This window comes from Populus trichocarpa, chromosome 1 (genome assembly GCF_000002775.5).
Source record: "Populus trichocarpa isolate Nisqually-1 chromosome 1, P.trichocarpa_v4.1, whole genome shotgun sequence".
In the NCBI taxonomy this organism is placed as follows: Eukaryota; Viridiplantae; Streptophyta; class Magnoliopsida; order Malpighiales; family Salicaceae; genus Populus; species Populus trichocarpa.
The window spans coordinates 26660650-26684435 of record NC_037285.2 but is presented as its reverse complement, the minus strand read 5'-3'; the positions used below and the strand labels follow the sequence as shown (position 1 = coordinate 26684435).

The window sequence follows — 23786 nt, the reverse complement described above, 5'->3', positions numbered from 1 at the left end:
TCTCTTTCTCTCATGTTCTGTTCTGTTATGTTCTTTCTTCTCCCCATCTGTTTCTACCTAGTCGGCAATATATATATATATATATATATATATATATATATAAAAGGAAGGGAGAGCTGATTTGTTTTATTTTTTATGGCAAATAATCATTTTACGCTTAATGAGTCATTTTGCTTCTATTTGACGGTCCTTATTTCTTTTGCTAGCACTACGAGCTTCGTTCATCCTAACATTTTAACAAGATTTTATTCAATATATTTTAAGGTCGCTCATAAAATTTTAGCTCAATCTAATGGTCGAATTGAAACTTACATCCAAGAACGTAAAACTGGTTAAATTGTGATTTTTTTGTCAAATTTCTGAATTTTTCTAAAAATTATGAAATTTAACCCAAGCTAAGACATCAGATTAGAAGGCTCCACATAAATTTTCAAAATTTTCTGATAACCCGATCGAGAGTTATAAATTTTTTTGTTTTACATGAAACTAGTCAATTTATGATTTTTCGTCCAGAGGTTTTACAAAATATGCCGACGGAATTATTCCATCGGTGATTGTGGTATATGTAGTAAATTTTTTCCAACTCTCTGAAAAATACAGACGGATTGAGTTCATCCGTATTCCCATTGATAAATTACTGACGGACTAATTTCATCGGTGATTGTGGCATATGTAGTAATATTTTTCCAACTCTCTGGAAATGACCAACGAATTGAAGCCATTGATATCTCTATCTGTAATATTTAAAAAATATTTTTAAAAAATATTAATATCTCCGTCTGTGGCATATGTAGAACAATGGCGGCGTTGGAGGAGGAGGCTAGTCATTCTCGGGGCCATACGGACAAAAAGGAGACGCACACGTACCACTCATCTGTGATCTTATGTCTATGACCATTTGACGTCGTTGTTCATAATCCGCCGAGAGTTGCTCGTATTTTTCGGTGAGACAAGTTGTGTGTTTTTGCAAGGCCACAAACTGTTGAGACTGGGTGCTCGATACTGATTGGGAGCTCTCAATGGTTGAGACACTACGGGTCGCTTGCAAGTTCTCGGTCATAGTGTTAATGATTTCGTACACCCGATTTCTATCGGGTACACCAGACGATCCTGCCTCCATCCACAAATTTGGATCGAAATCCAGATGGGTCGAATGATCATCCCCATATCTCTCCCTCAACCGGTTATTAAATGTCTCCTGAAAATTAAAAAGGAAATCATCAAATTCAATTCAAGAAAATAATAACTTACAGAAGAAAATGGTTGAATGAACATACCATGAAGTATTAAGCGTGATTGTCGATGAACTGTTACACCTCTTTTTAGAGGTCTTCACTCCCCATGTGTGTCTCCACAAAAAGCACCGTTGGGCTTGGCTCACGTCCAAGAGTCGTAGCCTGTAAGAAATAAAATGGTGCAAGATAGATATCTTTAAAATGCATGCTACAAGTTAAATATATTTATAAATAACAATAAATTAATTAAAGATAGATATCTTCAAAATTAATCTTACCATCCGCTTCACATATGAAATGAACGGAACAGAGCCACCGATGTGCGTGGTAACCGTGAATTCACCGGTTTCGATTATCAACACTGGACTGTGAGCGTCGTGTGAACTACTCGGACGTCGCGTGCTGAATATACCGTGACCATATATGCTCCGAAATGTATGGCAGCCTGAAATCCCTCTAAACTGCCACGTCATTCTAGCATGGTAGAGCATTATCTCTGGCATAGTTTTTAGCTTTTTTATGTGCTTCATACCAAAAGTCCCTTGACCTACATGATACAAATATATTTTATATGAGTTAATAACAAATTAGATTTTAATATATAATTTTTTAAAAAAACATATCGTATTGTTTTCGATGTTACCTAGTTGCAGCGTGATTCTTCCACACCCTCCTTGCAACATTATCATTTGTGATATCCCACTCGAATTTGTTCCGTGCATAAAAAAATATTTATAAAAAATAAATCAATAATTTCAATATAACATAAAAAATAGTTAAAATTTTAAGTTAACACTAACTTCAAATCTTGTAAACCATGCATTGATATAAGGTTTCCAATCAAGATGTCTAGACACTTGGCTCCATTGAAACAATAGAATTTTCATCGACGATTTAAATACCGATGTTATTACTCGGACTGCCTTAATGTTTATGAACCTGAAAATCGATAAAATTAATCAAATATTAGTTGTTCACAAATTGTTAAACACAAACCAACTCAAATCAAAACAAACTTACATTGAAAGGTCGTCCATTCAATGTGCCTCGTACTTGCGGGAGAATTGACCCCGCTGTGAAGGGACACTGTCTCTATGTTGTGGAACCGCGTTGGAAGAGACAACGTCGTGAAGCTATGCAGGTACCTCTTCTTGGTTGGCACCTAATGACACATCCAGGGCCTTTGAGCCTGGGCTTTCTTCTTTAAAGCCTCACGCCGGGTATGAACTCGATTGTTGGTCGGGTCATCATCGTTGTTTAAAGAACTAACAGTGATCATCTACTTATGACGTGTAATTGATTTTGTTCTATGCATCTACATAAATTTGATGTATAATTACATAATCAAATTCAAATTTGATTTTAAAAAAAAATTGGCAGCACCTCTCCTATACTGGAGACTACCCAAAATATTCAAACCTGCAAATATTCAAAATATATGCCACAAACCAGTTGATTTTATTTTATTTATACCAGAAAGGATTATTCAATTTCATCTCATTTTCAACGTGATAATATGATGTTTCTAATAATAAAAAATAGAAAAAAAAATCATATATATAAGCTAACATCTATACAAATTTAACAATAAAATAGAGAAAAAAAATTATTCCTATATATTCAATTAACATTTATACTACAAATTTAACAATAACAATTAAAATTCAACAAAACAATCAAACATTAAAGCAATATATACAATAAAATTGAGATAAAACAATAAAATTTAATCCTATATATTCAATTAACATTTATACTATAAATTTAACAATAGCAATTAAAATTCAACAAACATAATAAAACATTATTGCAATGTAGATAATAAAATAGAAAAACAAATATAGGTTTTTGGAATAGAAAATGCTTACTTTAATCGCATGCTTAATTTCAAAGTTTATCTACATTTAATACAAAAAAAAATACATTGTTAATAAACTAAAGAAAAGAAGAAAAATAAGAAAAAAATACATCAAAATATTTGCCATGTATACCTGTTGATTGTGTTGAGAGGAAATACTTCAAGATCTTGAGACAGTTGAGGATTGAGATAGTAAGATTGGAGATGATAGAGTTTGAGAGAGTGAAAATAGTGAGAGACTGAGAGAATTGGAGAAAATGAACTGAAGATGTTCTCGCGGGGTTTTATACTACATTTTTATCGGCAGACTCACTGACAAGATATTAAATATTATTATTTTTAATTAATCCATCAGGGATTCCCTCAGTAAATTCACCTTGAAATTTCAATTTCGCACTAAAGTTTTCAAAAAACCCTTCAGAATTTTCATAGTCCGTCGGTAATGCCCTTGCTAATGTTAAATAGTACACACTGTCAGAGATACATTAATTACCCGCGCTTTGGATTACGCGATCAACCTCGACATGACCCCTGGTTTTTGTTTTTAAAATAGATAACCAATCAACTCTTGAACGATCCTTTCTAAAAGAAGGGGTGTATATGTATTAAATTTGCTGGCATTACTTGGCGAAAACAAAGACATCGTTTACATTGTAGAGTCTAACTTTTGAGTTAATTTCGACCAGACTATAGTGGGGATCTACTCTGATTCCTCTGTCAGTGGTGTCATACCAATAACATTTGAATAAAAACACTCTATTATGCTCATCATGATATTGCAATTCAACGACCTCTTCTAATTTACCATAATAGTTAACTTCAAATTCACTACAAGTCGATCCCTTAACACAAACACCAATGTTATGTCTTTTTTCCATGCTCGTATTCTTAGTATGAGACACATATCCATTGATAAAATACTCATTATTGCACTTCACTTTTCTTTCAAAACCCAGGCTTAGTAAAGACAATGAAGCACTAGCATTCCTTCTTTTTTTGATAAACCTTATACATCAAGTACAACAATGAATAGTAAACGAGAATTCTATAATGAAATTAAGTACCATGATAGATAATGAGTTTGTGATAGTACTTACATGTGTTTTGAACCACGTGGAAAATTATTCATCTTGTAATCGAAAGATTTGGGATTCGATCAACTGTGAGTTATTAGACAGTAAATATTATCGATGTTGCCTATAAGGTTTTCAAAAATATATGAGTTTATGATATTACAATAGATAAATAGTCTATTTATAACAAAGTTTAAATAGTATATATACTTACTTAATAAAAGGTCTCAGTTCATCGCAGTTAAATAGCATATAATTATGTGTTTGTTTGAATTCTATTTCAAACAAATATCTTCCCCTTACAATATTTTTAGGTGTGGGTCGTCCAGGATTGGAGAATATTAACAAGTTCCTACTCAAAGACACTTCACCACCATCATCATACCGTGGAACGTGGTTGATTCTTGTTCTTAAAAAAGGCTCGAAATAGTACGATATAAATATTGAGATCTCCTCAACAATATAGGCCTCACATATCGAAGCCTCAACATGCGTCTTATTCTTAACATTTTTCTTAAGATTGAACAAGTACTTGCATGGAATTAAACAAATATTTTCAATTAAGAAAAACAATCAAAATACATTAATAATTACATTGCATCTGTAATATCTAACCTCTTGAATGGATACATCCATCTATACTGGAGTAGGCCTCCAACCTTTACCTCATATAGTAAATGTATAGGTAGATGCTCCATCGAGTCAAAAAATAATGGAGAGAATATCATCTGAAGTTTACATATTGTCTCGACGTTATTCGTTTCAAGCCTCTCAATGTGATGTGTCTACAACTTGTTGTAGCATATATCTCTAAAGAAATGACTAATCTCCGTAAGTGCATCTCATATCCCCTTTGGCAATAAATCACAATGAGCTAATAGAATGAGTGTTTGCATAAACAAGTGGCAGTCATGGCTTTTCATTCCATACAATATGCATTCCTCTAGATTAACTAACCTTGATATGTTCAACGCATGTCTACTGGAAAAACGCAGACTCTTAAGCCATTGGTAGACTAGTAGTTGTGCTTTCTTCTCTAAGGCGAAGCTTGCTTTGGGCTTTACGACCCATGACCCATCAAAAACCAACTCCATATTTTTATGGTTACAAAATAACGCTATATCCATTCTTGCCTTGATGTTATCGTTTGTCTTTCCCTTCACGTCCATGATCATGTTAAAAATGTTCTCAAACACGTTCTTTTCTATTTGCATGATGTCAAGGTTGTGGCGGAGGAGATTGGTCTTCCAATAAGAAAGCTCCTAAAAAATACTTTGCTTTACCTAGCTGTGGGTTAAACGAAAACCAGGAAACTTCTGCTAACCGGATTGGAAACCAAACATAATGTCATCGTACTCTGACACCATGTCATGCAATTCTTCACCAGAAAGATGTAGGGGTGCAACATCCTTTTCAACTCTGCCAACAAAAATATCATTTATGTTCTTTCTGTGCATGTGATTTGTTGGCAAGAAATGACGGTGGTAGTTAAAAAAAGATGTTTTACCCTCGTTTGTTAGCGTGAATGCCTTGTTATTTTCCATGCAGTATGCACATGTCAATTTTTTGGTATCCTAAACCGAGAGGTTTCATCATGGACTTAGTAGCATAGAAGTTCTCTTTCAGCCTGTTCTCTTCAGGTAATATACTTCTCGCTCATTCGATAATTCTATCATAACCGGCCTCACTCAACTCATAATCCGACTTGATGGTGAATACCTATGCAACGACCGATAATTTACTGTGATTTGTGCAGCCATCCTATAATGGTTCATCAGAATCTTTCAAAAGATAAAAAAAAACTGGTCGCGTCTGCATTATGTTCTTCTTCTACAATTAGACATTGACTGATATTACCTTGATTCATTCTAATTGCATCCATAACCATATTCTTGTAAGGATTACTATTGTCATTTACAACTCCGTGCACGTTGTTAGCGCTAGAAGTTGACCCAACCATCCTTTCTACCATGCTCTCATTACAAACAAATAGTTCTCTGTGTGCATACCAACACAGGTAATCCTCCATGAACCCTTTGTGTAAAAGATGCATCGTTGCAACATCTGGATGAAGAAACTTTTTATTTTTACACCTCCTGCATGGACACCTAATACCGCCTCCACCAATATTTCTCGAAATAGATGTTGCGAAATTAATAAAATTCTAAACCCCATTACAATAATCCATCCTTCGCAATCCTTAGTGTGAATCGTAATACATCTATAAGCGATCATCCATGACTTCTATCAAACCTCTATAAAATAATGATGACAACATGTATTAATTAACCACGTTAAGGAAATAAATTTGCAAAAATATTGGTTTAGCTCAAGATTATCCAACTTACTTTCAAACTTCTTTTAAATATTCATTATCAATTATCTACGCACATACAAATTTATACACATTAATTTACAAAAATTAAACTTGTTAATAAAATTGACAAAACTTAAAACGGACCTGTTAAACAAGCCATTATTTATTTCATCACAACACACCTAAGTCCGTAATTTGACATAAGTTTCCATAATTTATAAACAAATAATTTTACAAAATCTAAAAAAAACCATAACAAGTATAAAATTATAAATCCATACTACAAGTTTGTTTAAGAAAAAATAATAAAACAAGTAAACACCCAAACAAAATACATATACTAAAAAAACATTAAATAATAAAATTGACATTTTAAAATTGTGTTAAAATTAAAAAAAAGATAGATTTACTTACTAAAAATGAAAAATCCGTAATAAATTAGAACACAGATGCTATGACTATAAAAGTTAAAGAACAATGAGTTGTGTTGAGATGAGGGGGATGTTTTGGGGGGCTGGTTGTTTTCAGTAGGGGGTTATTTAGATGCAGGGGGAAGAAGAAGGAGAAATAAGGGATGGGAGGGTCGATGACCAGGTCATATATTAATTAATACTAATGGAATTACCGACAAAATAATTCCATCTGTAACTCCGTTAGCAATTCTATCGGTGTATGGACATCCTGGTTTGAATCCCACTGTATTTTCATCTGTAAAACCATCCACAAAAACTTTCACGTCATCACACTACTTTGTTTTTTAAAATTCTTTATATTCCATTTGTGATTCCCTCGGTATATACCAACGGAATATTTCTATCGATACATACCAACAAAATGTTTCTGTCAGTATATACCGACGATTTTAGTAAGGGAATTAATTCGGTTAGTAAATATCACTGCAAAATACCGACATAAAAATTTCATCAGCAATTTCATTTGTATTCGTTGAATTTCTGGTAATGATTCTAATAGTTTTCTTGATATGTCGTGATTTTGACATAAATAGGAGGTTGAAGTTAAGTGAAAGTTGTGCTTAGAAATGTATATAATTGATACTTTTTGATATGATTATGTATTTAAAATAAAACTAAGTGTTGTGAAGAAGTAGGATGAGATGAGAGATGAAAATGTTATTATGATCAATATACAGTGTTAGTATGAGAAATTTGGTTATTGAGTAGTAACACTAATGAAAACTTGTTATTGATAAATTGCTAGGTGGTTCGTATGAAAATTTTAGTGATTGGTTATTCATTAATATTAGCAAGGAAATTCTAAATTATTTGTAAGATCATGCAGTAGAGCTTGAGCACTTTAAGAATCATGAAAAATCACTTATTAAAGAGAGGAACTTGATAAATTGGTGGCCATTAGTTTCAGCCAAGTAGAGAAGAGATGGAATAATTGACTTTTATGTTAAGATAACTATGAATTACTTTATGTAAGTGATTTAGATTATTTGGGTGAAGAAATATAAAACGAAAACCTATAGAATAAGGTATGCTATATTCGGCTCAAGAAAAGAATTTGAGGATTGATGTTTCTCAACATGGTTACAATGATTTGAATAAAATAAACATTTAAAAGTTATTCTGAAATTGATTTGATTGAGATATGTTTGAATGCATTGTTATGAATTTATGAGGAACAAATGGTACAATGGAGTGTTGGTTGAGAACATATTAAGGTAAGAATGAAATGGTTACTTTAGATTGATGTGGTATTTGTGTTATTTTAGGAAATAATGTTATTTTGCATTAATAATAACACTTAGATTGTGTTGTAAGACATGCAAGATGACTACTTTGAATAATTATGTGATGCATGAGAACATCTAGTTGCTTGTTAAATTTATGTTCTCCATGAAGCTGAAATTTTAAACAAATTTATAACCTGACTTCAAAATAGAAATTAGAACTTGAAAAATATGGAATTTGGAATAAGTTTCTTCATGAATATTGTAGATATGAATGTTAGCTTTCCAATAAAACTGGTCTTGCTTAATTCTGATTTTGTAAAACTCCAGATATTAGCTAGAAATCGAGGAAAGGTCTAGACTGCCCTACGTAGATATCAGGTTCTACTGTGATGGTTGATTTTGGGGTTGAAAACAATAGAACTGGGTGTTTCTTTCCTCGTCAAAGTTGTATCTTTGTATCTTAGCTTTCCATCAGAACAAACCACGCCTAAAACCAATCTCTAAAACTCTAGTTATGACTAAAAAATCAAACAATGTTCTGGGTTGATTAGACTAAACCAACTGGAATTTATAAAATTCTAATGCTTGATGGGAATTGTTGTTAATTGAGGGTCTTAAGATTTGAGACTATAAGAATAAGTTGTATGGCTTATTATTAGGAAAATATATTGAGGAAATTGTTATATGTGTGTGTGTGTAGAAAAAGGAAAATTTAAGATGTATAGTATGGATATACTAGTGATTCAATTTAATTTATGGTGTGAATAATAATGTTTGTTTGGTTGGGAGTTGTAAGAGTAGCATTCGAAAAGAAATCCAACTTCTCAGAAGCTTGGATAACAAGGGTTAAGGTAAGGGATTGACCCTCCTTTGCCTTTTTAATTATTTATACATGATTTTATAATTGTTAGAATTACAATGGTAATTAAATTATATAGAGTATTATTGTTGTTATTGTTAATGAAAGGCATATGCCTTTGAGGTAGAATTGGAATGTAATTTTTAGTTAATCGCATAGATAATAATATGTAGTACATTATGAGATGTGATTTACCGCAACAAATGAAAAACTTTGCATGTATTACTTTTGACTGCAATGGTGAAATTGATATGCAAGAATTATTATTGACCACATTGACGGGATTCGATTTGTGATCTATTACCGATTGAAATGGTGGAAACTGTGTACTTCATGTTAGACCACCTTGACATAAATTAATGTGTGTGTGTGTGTGTGTGTGTGTGTGTGTGTATATGATGAGAACTCTAAAATAACTGACTTGTGAGATAGCCAGCAGGTGAACAAATATTGTTGTGGAAAAGGTGTTTAACACCTTAATAGCTTATTTAACAAATTCATTATGCCAAGTAATGACAATACTTTAAATGTGGTATGTTCTTATTTTTATATTAATATTTATGGAACTAGTTCCTAGTAATGGGGCAAATACCTAGTAATGGGCTAGTGGCGTTAGTTTGTCTAACTACCATGATATTGAACCTATCTTATAAGGTAAAGTATATGCATGAATTATACATGGGTCGGAAATGATGAGCTTATCATTGTTATCAAAATCGATCTAATGAGTTGAACGATCATTAATAAGTTTTAATTCTCACATGATTGTACTACATTCTAATATAGCAAAATGAATTATCTGTAATATTCCACTCCCATCAAAATCCATGAGCTGACACACACACACACACACACTACAATTATGATCCAATCATCCTAGATCTTGTTTTATGTTAACATAGCTTAAGAATATATATCTTGTGATATAAATATAAATATTATAAATTATTGGTGTTAAACTGATTTGTATACCATTCTTAAGCTATGTTAACATAGAATAAGGTCCAGGATGATTGGATCATAATTGTAGTATTGGATTGAGATATTGATGAAGATGTCAATAACTTGGTATAGTCCAAGTGTAAGGAAAATTTTGTTGAAGTTTTGGTAAAGTGTACATTAAATTATTTTAAAAGCATTTCTCTGAAATTGTTTCCAAATAGTTGGGGTTGTCATATAAATTGTTTAATAAGTTATTTGGCTGACCAAATGACAACAACAATAACATGTAATGGATAATGATTGGGAATTAAATTATCAACACCAACAAAGTTTAACGGAAAAGAAAAATGATTTAAGCATGTCTTGTAAGTATAAAAATAATGGGAGGTTATGTGATAAATTATAAATAATAGAAATGAACATGAAATAAGTGGAATGAATAGTGAATAAAGGAAATTTCTCAATATAAAAAAGGTGTTCTGTGGATTGAAGTGCAATGTATCATAGATGTAATGAATGTTAGGGAAGTAAAAGAGCGACATGAATTAAATATGTTGTGAATTAAATAACGATGTGAATTAGACATGATTACATAATGAATTACGATGTGTATTAAAGGTGGTTTAGAGAGGGAAAGATCATATAATTTATATGTGTTAAGGAAATAAATTGTGGTATTGAATATATTCATGAAGTGGAAAAAGTTATGGAATAACCTGGATGTGGAAATAAATATTGTATGAAGGTGTTTAAATGAGACCAATTAATTTTAGAGTTGTAAAGAATAAATTGTATAATGACATGTTCAACTAGATTGTGAATGAAACAGTTATCATGATGCAAGGATGATAATGTGATGAATAAAATGATGGGAAGAAAATTTATTAGGGAACAATGAAAAATGAAAATGTTGGAAATTGATATAACATCAACATTTTTAAAGAAAAATTTACAAAATTAGTTTTGATCATATAATTGTTAAACGCTAGTAACAAGGAGGTTAACTATATAAATAATAATAATAATAATAATAATAATAATAATAATAAGTTGAAGAGAGCTTTGAAATGCGATATTGATATAAGGATTAAATAATGATAAAAACAATTGCTAAGGTTAGAGGATCCACTAATGGTATTTCAAACAAGTGTAGTATAAACTCTTATTACTCAACTAGAAACCACACACAAAGGAGGTTCCAATCGGATTATAAATTGTTAACATGATTACATTAGTTATCTTATTCGAATAATGCTAAAACTTGTAAATGTTGTCAGGTATTCATGATTATAACTTATATTAACAACAAATCAAGTTCCTTTCATAGCACATGTTTCGGTTATACCATATGGTTTGGGCTATAAAAGTGCCAAGTATTTGTTGTACCAAGGTTATACAACATAAATCTAGATTAACCATTTAACAAGTAAAGTATTAAGAGTGAAAAGATAACAAATACAAAACATGTTAGTATCAAACATTAAAGGCCATGTTGAGTTTATACTATACTTATTCTTACACCATTAGTGTAACCTTTTCATCTTGACATAATAAACTTAGCTAAACATAATGAAGAAGAGAAACATAAATAAATAAGATAAGAACATAAATAAGATATAAGTTAACTAAGTAAAGGAAAGGAAATGAAAAGCATAGACAAAAGATTAATATAAACAAAACTTAAGCATTACAAAAATATAAAGAGAGAGAGAGCAAGAACATGATCTTGATCTGAAAACCAAGATGCCTAAATGCATGGCAAATGCCTCCTTTTTTAGGTCTAAATTTGGAACTATTGATTTGATGACTAATTGTTGAGTAGGTGGCCACATCTTGACTTGGTGACAATCCTTATCTTCTTGTCTGAACAAAACATCATTGCTAACATCAGAATTTGAACAGATTGTCCCATGAAAGTTCTAGGAAATTGTCTTAGCTTTCCAACAAAAAAAGAATCGGTGCATTTGGACTTCTAGAACTCGAGATATTGGCTGAATATTGAACAGTGTCTGGTTGCAGGACAGATTCCAACTTCTTCGTTGTTGCTAGGATTTGGACTTCCAGACAGCAGAATTAAGTCTTTCACTCCCCATGAATATTTTAGGCCTATGTCTTAGCTTTCTAGCCATATAAACCAAATAGAAATCCAAGATCTACAACTTCAGATATGACCCAATGACTGAACAGTGTTCCAGTTTAGACTGAACCAACATCTCTTTTCTAAGCTTAACCCTCTCTTTGTCTTCTCAATTTCAGTAGTTGAACTCATCAATCAATCCTTTGAGTTATGTGATGGGCCTGCATTTAAGATGAATATTTATCATAAATTAAAGGTATCTTATATTATTGGACATGTTATTATAAAGCATGCTCTAGTTAAGGAGTTATTGATACTTCAAGTGCAAAATGATGATATAAAACCTTGATAAAAATACACTTTTAAATACTAATAAATGACCATTCAGGGTAAGGAATTTTTTCAATACCCTCTACCCATGAGATCGCCACCCAGTACTCGCACGTCCAAGAAGTATTATTTATTCTATAAGGTTAAAAGATATGAAACAGAAGAGTGTGTTTTAAAGAAACAAATGAAAAGATTGATAGCTAAAGGCTATCTCTGTCAGTTCTTGAAAAGGGATTCTCATCCTGAGCAAACCAGGAAATAACCCAATCAATCTACATTGGCACTACTCGAAATCAATGTGATCTTGGGTAGCACCTAGGTATGGGGTGATCCCAACACAAGTAAGAGAAAGTATAGGAAACAAGTCTTTATGATTGCTCGTTTTCAAAACCAATGGCATGAGCTTATCATCTTTACCCTGAAAAATAAAGAGGGATTGTCTCATATGAGGATGCCCTAGTCGTTGATCTCTATAATTCTTTCCAACCATCGAGTACATCAAGTGTTGGAGGATGATGGTAGTACAGTCAACATCCTTTCCTGTGAAGTGATTGAATAGATGGGAATATCCCTTTTAAGACTGACCCTAATGAAGACTTCTCTCATTGGGATAGAAGGCTCGAGCATACAAGTGAAGAGAGCCTTGTAAATCCCAGTTATAATGCATCAAAGTATGAAGCTTTTCTAGCAGGATTACGACTTGCAAAGGCCTTTGATGCATACCCATTTCTGGTTCATAGTGACTCTTAGTTGGTGGTTGTTCAATGCCAAGAAATATCTTAGGCTAGAGAAACAACTATGCAACAATATCTTCAGAAGGTCCAATCTTATTTCTTTAAGCAAGTTGGACGCAAAAGGTTTTCAATCACTCATATTCCAAAGGAAGACAATCATTGGGCAAATCTCTTATCTAAGTTAGGAAGCTTCAATCCTGTAAATCTCCCTATAGACGTCTAGGTTGAAGTTTTAGAAAAATCGAGTGCAGGCAAAGAAGAGTTTGTGTCTGTTCCCATTAACATTTAGAAAGAATGGAGAACCCCTATCATACAAAGTCAAAACCCAAATTTAGGTTCCCCAAACAATTGTCCTTTTCTTTTAAAAATAATTATATAAAAAAAGGATGAAGACAAATGACTCGGTTGGCAAAAACAGGTTGAAGAGGGATTTAAATACATAAATGAGAGATGGAGGAACAAAATTGGATCTTTGAAAAAAATTAGAAACTTAATTGCACCTTTGAAGGACCTGAATGTGAAGGACAATACATATTCAAGGTTAACTTAAGTGAATATTAGACAAATTTGCATAAGAATTAAGTCTAAGAACTTAATTAAACTTTTAATAGGCTGATTTTATTTAATCATATGCCTAATTAAAAATTAATTATGTTTGAGAATTAATTTGGACCAAAATTAAAAGAATTAATTAAGTGCAAGGACTTAATTGGTGAAAAATTAAATTTGAAAGCTTAATCTAGACTTAATTAAAAGGATTGGAATTTTGGAGGATCAAATTTAATCTTTACAAGCTTAATCGGATGAAATAGGGGTTAAATTACAAGAAAATCAAAGTTTAGGGGTCAATTAAGGGTCAAATCGAAGAAATTAAGGACTGAGGATCAAGATGCAAAACACACAAAAATACAGGGACTAAAATTGAAAAAAACAGGGGTCAAATTGAAATAAGTAGAAGTTTGAAGGGTCAATTAAGGATGAAATTGAAAATATCTAAGACCGGGGAACATGTTGAAAAAAACGCTAAAATCAAAGGGTCCTTTTGAAACATGCATGAGTGAAATTGAGTTGATTCCTAAAATCAAGTTCAATTGAGGGCTTGATTGCACAAATTTAAAAGAATGAGGTATTAAATCAAAAAAAGAGAGTTAAAACCCAAATTAATTTAGGGTTTCCTAAAACAACATCGTTCCATTTAAAGGAAATGGAGTGTTTTAACCAAAACGGTTTGTTTTGGTTCAAAACGATGTTGTTTTGTGTTATTCTTAGGCAAAATAATAATATGAGGTCAGATGACTTGTCGTCTGGCTACTGTTCATCTTCCTCCATAAAAAAACATAAAAAAAATAGATGCCCTATTGTCTTTCCCTTTAGCTTTAAGTTGTTCTTATTTTAGTGCCTAACCAAACAAACCCTAAACATGTTCAAACAATTCTAAAAAAATTCAGGGACCATTTTAAAATAGTTTATGGATCCCTCAAGTGTTTTCCAGTAATTTTGCCAAATATCGAGTTATAGACTTACACTGTAAGATACCAACCCGATATTAAAAATATCTAGTTTTTCTCCAATATTTTCATAAAAAACAAAAAAAAATGCATTCTTATCTTGTTTTAAAAATACAAAATGGTGAATGAAATGGCTATTATGTTTTGTTGGGTTCTGCTGATCCTGTCATATTTGCTGTGGTTTTGCTTCATAACTGAGGAACTGCCTCTCTGCTGCTGGGTTTCACTTCTACTGAGCTTTGTTGTTGCTGGCTTTCCTGCGGCTACTTGTATTTATTATTGATTCCTTTCATCTAGTCTTGTTCGTTGCCTCATTGGTTGTGGTCTATCATTTTTAATTTACTCTGATTGGCTCTTTTTTTTGTCGGGTTACTTCAGACACCACCAACTATGGATTGGTTTCTCCCTTAACCTATGTTTTTGTTTCATTTTCTTAGTCTTTCATGGCCTGTTTCTGCAGGGAGCTTGTTCCCTTCTTTGAACTCGCATAGATGTTTTTTTCTGGTTAGTTAGCCTATTCATTTGGCTTGCCTATATCCAGTCTTTGTTTTCTTAGGGAGCCTGTTCCTTTTTTATGCTCACCAATTTTGTACATGTTTATGGACTTGCTGGTTTTCCAGCATGTTTGCTTTTGATCTTTATATATAACATTTTAATAAAAAAAAAATACAAAATGGATATCGTAACCAGTTTATGAGGGTATGAATTCTACAACTTAATGGATGCTCTCGGTATTAAATTAAATAAATTAATAGCCATAAACATTAGGAATTAGTTGTAGACTTTATTATTTGAGGGTATAAAATTACTTTGTAAAGTATACCTTCAAGTATTAAAGATGTAAAGTGAAAAATAAATGCAATGCTAAAATTTAGGCCCTAGAACAGTTAGGATTTGACTCGATAAAGTAGAGACTTCCTCACGAAGGTAGATTTACCTTGAACCTTAGATAAGATCAACAAATAGAAACACGACTTAGAATAGCAATTAATCAACAATGAAGCTTATCATAGGTAGGGTGCATTGCGGGTGATGTATCTTTTCCTTACACAACTAGTCCCCTTACCCAGACTCTCACAGACCGTAGGTTTTCTAGTGACCATAATACTAGGTGACAACTTCCTTAAATAATAACTTTATGATTAAACTCAAAACCCCTTCAATTCAGGAGGCAGCTCCGACATTCGATATGTGCACGTCATGACACCCTTAAAGCTACTTGTTAGTTTTAATGCAATATATGATTTGTTTAATTTTTTAGATGCTTAGTTATGCCATGATTTAATATTTATTGCATCTTTAAATTTTGTTTGAAGTTTAGTTTGATGCTCATGATCATTATTGAAATGATAAATGGTAGTTTGAGACATATTTTAGCATGTTTTAGTGTTGAAGATGATTAATAAAGGCTTTATGAAAGAATGTGTTGAAATATGGTGTTGCTGTTTTTTTTTTTTTTGTTAGTGGTTGGTTGGGTTTGTTTGAGCTCAATGCATGTTGTTTATGGTTAAGAATATGAAAAATAGTTAATGGAACAATGTTAAAAGTGCTTTTGGTTTGTTGTAGGCAATATGGTTTTGCTTATTGTTTTCTCTTTATTTCTTCTTCTTTTTTCTTTTTTTGGTTTGTTGGAAGATCTAAGCCAGATATGAGAGCATACTTAAGCTATGGTTGCTAGGTTTAGGTTGTTTTATGGGTCTTTGTGCTAGTTTCTAGGTTTAAACCTCTATTGGACATTTCTAGGTTTACCTGCATTTCTGGGTTTGATGTTCATCGATTGAAGATTGCCTTATATCCTTGATGTTCATATCTTTTTTTATCATTTGTTGGTTCTTACATATGCATATAAGCTTGTTGATCACTAATCTAGGGTTCTAATGGCTTAAGAACATTGAAAACTTGGCATTTGATCCTTAGTTCTTCGTTCGGATTTTTCACAAAAAAATCAAATAATCGTGATGATTAGTTGATTATTGTTATAGTCCAACTTTAAAATCTTGCTTAAATGAAGATTTTACATATCGTTATGCCTTTGATTTTGTTAACTCTAGTTCGAATTTGAATCCATGTTTGTAGATTCTTCCACTGTGTTCTTCTTGTTCTTCATCAATTTCAAATAAAAAACCTCGTTTGATTTTCATTTCTTTGTTTCTATTTCTAGATCATGTTTTTTGGGTTTGGGCTTTAGGCCAGGAAGCCCAGCCCACATGGCTAGGATGCGCCTTTTCTAGACATAAGAGAGTGTTTGGCATGTCCAATTTCACCAAAGAAAAAAAAATGTTTTTTTATTATTAAGGCCGTGTTTGCCAAACACGGCCTTAATGTGTTTTTTGTGCCTCTGTTTTTGGATAAGGGAGTATTTGGCAAACATGCCCTACTTTTTTCTTTTAGCACTAATTTTTCCCCTGTTTTGCTAAACAAAACCCCAAATGATTTCCAAAAATTCTGAAAAAATTCAGAGACCATTCTAAAATTATTTATGAGTCCCTCGTATGTTTTCTAACCATTTCATTTAAAATCGAAGCTGTAGAATTACACTATAAGACATTGGCCCAATATTAAAAATACATGTTTTTCTTTGAAATTTAATGATACATTTTTAATCTATGACTATCTTATTTGAAATAATTATGTTTCAATATTCTTTAGATAATACCTAAGGAAAAACAGTCTCAAAAGGATGAGTATTTGATCTCCTTAGGGCAACAACCCCATAATTTATTTCCAATGGATGGGTATGTGACCTCCCTAGAGCAACAACCCCACAATCTTCAAGGGATGAGTATATGATCTCCCTAGGGCAATAACCCCACACTCTCCAAAGGACGGGTATGAAACCTTCCTAGTGTGATAACACCATTCTCTAATGCAGTTCTAAGTTGGCATACTCTCTTAGCAATGCCCAAAGACATCTCCAATCCTCTTAAGGATAGCCAAACTAAACGAATTATGGGTATTCTTGCAATCGAGAGTTCCTCATCATTCCAAGCAGGGAGGCAACAACTAAACTCTCCAAGAAAATTTCTTAAATAAATTTCTAAGTATGGGCATTGGGCCCATATAAGAGGCCTAAAGAAGTCTCCCTAAATTTTATAAGTATGGGTGTTGGACCCATACACAATGACTAAAAAAGTCCCACCGAGCATGCCAACCTAAAAATCTTGGAAGTATGGGCGTTAGACCCACACAAACCACCTAGAGGTCTTCACTTTATCAAAAGGCCTTCCATCCACACTTATAAAATAATAAGATAATACATAATGTAACTCAATATATATATAAATAAATCTTCAAGGCTTTAAGGCCAAATCCAAGGCTTAAAGCTATAGTATTCATTACATGATAAAACAATAAAAAAAAAACCCTACAAGACCAAGGCAAATAAACAATACAAATTATTTCTACTAAAAAAAAGGATTTCTATTTGTCCAGTCCTGGCTTTTAGGCAAGGTAAACACCATCCTAGGCATTAGGAAGATATCCTTGAAGTCTGGAACCTGGCCATTAGGAAAGGACTCACTAAAGCCCACATGCATTCTTATAGAGAGGTTAAAGAAATACAAGTTGTTCATGGATAAAAAGATCCTATCCCCGATGGTCTCTGCTAAAGAGACAGACTCCTCATATTCAACATAGATCTCTTAAGAAAAATTATTCAATGTCTCTATCCTTGTACAAGAGTTTTGTGCCTCCTCTTTTGCCGCCTTCAGCTCCTCCCTCAAGGCTTTTTTGGATTCTTTAAGCTCGACTACTTTTTTCTCCAAATAGTTTATTCGGTTGTACATCTCGCCAAACTTCTTTCTAGTAGAGCTCAAGATGTAGGCCTATTCCTTTAGTTTCCCCTTGCAATTGAGCATGGAAAACATTAATAGCCATTAACTCAACATCTTGAGCAATCTTATCCTCCCCCATTCTACATACCTTTATCCTATCAGCATGATACTGCTCAATGACCTCTTTTATGACCCTTCTCTCATCGGTTCATCAACTTCTCGAATGAGCGCACATTATGAAGGTCTATGCAAACAAAAAGTGACAAAAATAAGTTAAATTATTACTATCAAAGACTAGTTCACTAGAAAATAAAAATTATATAAAAATAATTCTTCATACCTGAAAGGCCATCTGCCCAATTATAACCAAGTGGCACTAATAGTTAGGGTCTGTCAATGTGCTAACATTAAAGGGAAGGGTGAGCAACCTTTCCAAAACATCTATTACCTCCAGTCCCCTAGGCCCTAGGGTGGACCTCTCTTGTAGGATAGACTTCATGATTCTTCTCTCCTTCTCATTGAGATTGGGAAAGCAGAAGGGAGCATGATTCAGGTTCAGTCTAGAGAAATATTCTTACACCTTCATGGTATAAAGCACCTGGCATGAAGACCCAGCCTACACCTTCATGGTATAAAACACCTGGCATGAAGACCCAACAAACATAGGAATTGGGTCGAGTGAAGCTGGAGTGCTAGTTAAAGAAGTTATTACTTCCACATCAAAGTCAGAAGCAAGAAAGACCCTTCATCTCTTCCAGCAAGAGGCAACATCAAGGATGACCGAGGTGGGAGTAGGCACCTTGAAACCCTCTAATATTGGAGATCAACTCCCCTCTATAGTTTAACTTCCCTTTGTAATATCTTAATGCCTGACCTTTAGTTGAAAGAGCAGCTGTTAGGAGCCCCTCAACATCTATGAGAGCTTCTTCTATACCCATCCTCCTAGATACTATGGATTCCTCTAAGAGGAAGACTGAAAGGTCTTCAAACAAGAAGGCATGACTTGGTGTTAGAGTGGTCACGTGGCTAGGCATAAATGATGTGGACTCGCTAAACTCTAATTTAGCTACTCTTGGAAAACGTTAGATGATGAATAAAATGATAGGCTAAAAAAAAAAAAATGACTAACTATTATCAGAAGGCTAATAAAGTCTTTGAGTCATGAAGTTGATTTCGTACTCTGTCTAAAGCTGACATAGCCTACTGCATAGCATTTCCTCTTCCTCATTGAGAAGAGGCTTATTGGTCACACCATTGGGGGCACTCTTTAAAAGTGGGAGCAACCCCAGATAACAATGTAGCCTCTATGAGGTCTAGCCACCATTGACTTTTACTATCACCTATTTTCCCCTTCATTTCTTTACATGAGTGGATTTACCTTTGAAAGTACCTTTCATAGGCCCTCTTAGCCTAGTAGAAAAAAGTAAAAAACCAAAGGATGGAAGGCCTCCCTTCAGCACTATTGATTAGCATATAACAGTGTCTGAATACTCTAACCATAAGCTCCACCTTGAGGATTCCCAACAACTTATTGAAAGCAGAAAAGGTGGTACACCTGTTAGGGTGGAGCTGAGTCGGACTCGAGTTATAATAACAAAAGACATACCTCACAAACCCTTGTAAGGGTACATAAATATAGAGGTAGTAATGATAAAATTTACCCTAACAAGTTTGTTGGTGCCCTAGGCAACCCAGTCATACTTGGTTTGCCAGATCCAACATACTTGGGTTTGGCCACATGCTGAGCCCAAGTGAACATAAGTCTGACGAGTTGTCATATCCAATATGCTTGGGTTCGGCCACATACTGGGTCAAAGTGAATGTAGGTCTAGCAAGTTGCTAGACCCAACATACATGGGTTCGACCATGTGTTGAGCTCAAATGAGCATGGATCAGATGAGTTGTCAAACCCAACATACTTGTGCTCGGCAACGTGCTAAGCCCAAGCAAATATAGGTATAACGAGTTGCCAGACCTATCTCTCATGGGCTTGGATACGCGTCAAGCCCCAATTGACTAGAGGTCATTATAGACCCATATCAAGACCATAAAACTCCTTTTATCTATTCTTATATTGTTAACATGAACTGTTCATGTTAGGAATAATCATCTCTCTACATCTATAGGCGTATAAAAAGTCTCCTAGAGGCCTATCACATTTTCACCTCATTTATAATGTGTAAAACATGTTTATCTATCATTACTGCTATTAGAAGAAAATGACTCTTCATCCCCTATACTCCATCAAAACGACAAGATTCAAGGATTATAAATACCCTCTAAACCATCCAGGTAAAGGGTTCACAATTTTTACTCTCAAAGCATTCATACCTTAATCCTTAAATCATTTATCATACCAAACAAGAACAAACATTCTTGTTCTTAGAATTTAAAACTATTTCTTTGATTTATTACAATCTTCTACTTAAAAGTTATTAACTTTATTATCCGAGAGTCTCTATACCCCACCAAAAAAGACTATTTTGCAGGTGCTGGGACTTCTACCACCATTCAAATACTTTGTAAGCTTCGAAGAAGAAAATATTGATGTGAACACATGATTAATCATTATCCAAACACCAAATAATATCATTCCTCGGCAGAAAGAATTTTGGGATATAAGTTGTAACTTTTTTTAGTAAATAAATTTAAACAAGGTTCGCGTGGAATAGTCACCCGCCACTGGAATTATCTCCATTTCTTTTCCCATCAAGCCTGAGTTTAATTAAGAGAGGTGATGATTCGAGCATGTTTGAGAACGCGGTGCAAACTGCGTTCCCTCAAAATTCAATTTGTTTTTGCATAAAATAAATTTTTTTATGTTTTCAGATCGTTTTGATGTGCTAATATCAAAAATAATTTTTAAAAAATAAAAAAAATATTATTTTAACGTATTTATAAGCGAAAAGTACTTTGAACCGTCACCGCTACTACAATCTCAAACGGATATGAAGAAGGAAAGTATCAAAAGCAGGGGCGGAGCTAGTAGTATTTGATAAAGAAGGCCAAAATTAATATGATAAGATATATTATTAAAAAGTCTATTTATTTAAAATAAAAATATTATACTATTTTATATTTAAATACTAAATAATATAAAATTTTAAAATGTTTTACAGGTCCTGACGCTGCTTGCCTCCCCCTAATTCCGCCTCTAATCACAAGTTGTTGAACCAAAAACGAATTTAAAAGAACACGTTTAATGTATTCAAATAATTTGAAGAAAAGACAAAAAGGGAGAAATTAATCCATTCATTTAACGTTGGCAAACCAATCTAGAGCTAGCGGCTGGCAAGTGGATGGGTTTCGTTTTACAGGATTTGGATGCTGCCTTGCCTCTACTTATAATTACAAGTTAGAAGCAACCAACGGTCATAAAAACCAATACTCGTAGCAAGCAGGCAAGTGGTTTATTGAGCAACATAAGCGAAGCGCTGCTTAAACACTGCTAAAGTGCTAATTGCTCAACTTCTAAAACGGATAATGCAATCCTTGAATTTTCCAACACCAATTTACAACAACAATATTCCAACGCCTCAAAAAGCTAACCACTTTCTCTTTCGAAACAGAAGAGACCAAACGCCCCGGTTCCCTACTTTACTTCTCGCGGCCGAGCATGACTTGGCTCTCAAAGACGAAGAAAATAAAGGAGGGGCGGTGGTGCCATTGCCGGAGGGTCTACGGAGGGAGGTGATGCCCCGGCACGTGGCAGTGATAATGGATGGCAATGCGAAGTGGGCCAGGCAGCGGGGTTTTTCAGCAGCATCTGCTGGGCATGAAGCTGGTGGACGGTCACTTAGGGAGCTTGTAAAGTCGTGTTGTGAGTGGGGGATTAGAGTGCTCACTGTTTTTGCCTTTTCTTATGACAATTGGACTAGGCCTAAGGTCAGCAGCCTTCTCTCTCTTTTCCTTTCTTTAATTTAGCAGGTATTTTAGTAGTGATCAGTTCACAAATTCTTTAAGTAAAAGGCCTTAAATTTGATTATACACACACACGCACGCACGCACGCACGCACGCACACGCACACACTTTGATTGTGATTTGAGTTTGTAAGACAGGGAAGTGAGGAGTGGATTAACTTGCTGTAGTGCAGATGGAGGTTGTTTTCTTGTTGAGTTTATTTGAAAGGATGTTGCAGTCCGAGTTGGATAACTTTATGAGGTAGCTCTCTATCTGCTAGTCCATTCTCTTACCATCTATCCAGTGTCTTCATATTTTTGTCTAGTTTACATATAATAAGGTCTGGACTTTCTATCCAAAGATAGTTCTGGATAAAAGTTTTGCTCCAAAAAAAGGTTCCTTTATATGATCAACAGCATGTTTTAGTGTCAACCTAATCGTAGATCCTCTCTGATTGACAGAAGTTTGGCTTGATTTGTGTGTAGGCGATATAATGAATGTGTGAATTTGAATCGAAATGTTGAGGAGTGATCAAATGAATAATAACCAGTGAATATTATTTCATGTTTATGGCATCACTGCCGTAGAAATGCCATACAAAGCCATTTGAAAATAACATAAACATTGAAAGGTGTCTATCAGTTTGATTTATTATCGTCACATTTACTGGTCTTGATGCTTCTTTTGCTAATCACAGGAAGGGTATTCGAGTCTCTACAATTGGAGACTCCTCCAGGCTCCCAGAGTCTCTAAAGAAACTGATAAGTGATATAGAGGAGAAGACGAGAGACAATTGCAGACTCCACCTCATCTTGGCAGTCAGCTATAGCGGGAAATATGATGTTACACAAGCATGCAAAAGCATTGCTCACAAGGTGAAGGATGGTATTGTTCAGTTGGAAGACATCGATGAAAGCCTACTTGAACAGGAGTTGGAAACAAATTGTGCCCAGTATCCATGTCCTGATTTATTGATAAGAACCAGCGGAGAACTTAGGATCAGCAATTTCTTACTGTGGCAACTGGCCTACACTGAGCTTTTCTTTGCAGAAGCGCTCTGGCCTGACTTTGGAAAAGCTGAGTTTATAGAGGCCTTAACTTCCTATCAGCAGAGGCAGAGACGCTATGGTGGACGGCATTCATAACTGCATGCTATTTAGATTCCTTGTATTATTCATATGAATGTCATTTCTGTCAGGCAAAGCTCTCTTCACCGTTCGTTGAGCTTCAGCTCTGAAGCCCAGTGCTCCGGGATAGCTAGTCGAATATGCACCTAACACGTGTGAGTGTAGCAGAGCAAGCATAATCCTAATATTCAATGCCATTGTATGATTCAGGGCATTGTATAATAAAATACTCATGGTTATTAAATAAATAAAAAGCTTTGTTTTCCACACGCTGCGATTATGTTTCTGTTCAGATATCTTCTGTTCCATCATTTCAAGTGCAGATCGACAAGAATTTTCGCAACCAAGATTCT

At 33.9% G+C, this 23786-nt stretch overlaps 1 protein-coding gene across 1 annotated transcript; it reads left to right on the top strand.

The window, feature by feature from the left end:
- The first annotated feature begins 21571 nt into the window (after positions 1–21571).
- On the top strand, positions 21572–23702 carry LOC7478535 (cis-prenyltransferase 4, chloroplastic). Its single transcript, XM_002298279.4, has 3 exons — positions 21572–22290; positions 22500–22567; positions 23004–23702. Exons 1-3 carry the CDS (start codon positions 21889–21891, stop codon positions 23449–23451), a joined length of 918 nt encoding a protein of 305 aa, XP_002298315.2. The 5' UTR covers positions 21572–21888; the 3' UTR covers positions 23452–23702.
- Positions 23703–23786: the final 84 nt, after the last annotated feature.

Bases quoted from the DNA above. Each gene is read 5' to 3' on its own strand.
- LOC7478535 (XM_002298279.4), top strand. From the start codon at position 21,889: ATGCAATCCTTGAATTTTCCAACACCAATTTACAACAACAATATTCCA. The intron at 22,291-22,499 runs GTCAGCAGCCTT...GCTGTAGTGCAG, and splicing joins ACAATTGGACTAGGCCTAAG to ATGGAGGTTGTTTTCTTGTT. The intron at 22,568-23,003 runs GTAGCTCTCTAT...TGCTAATCACAG, and splicing joins GAGTTGGATAACTTTATGAG to GAAGGGTATTCGAGTCTCTA.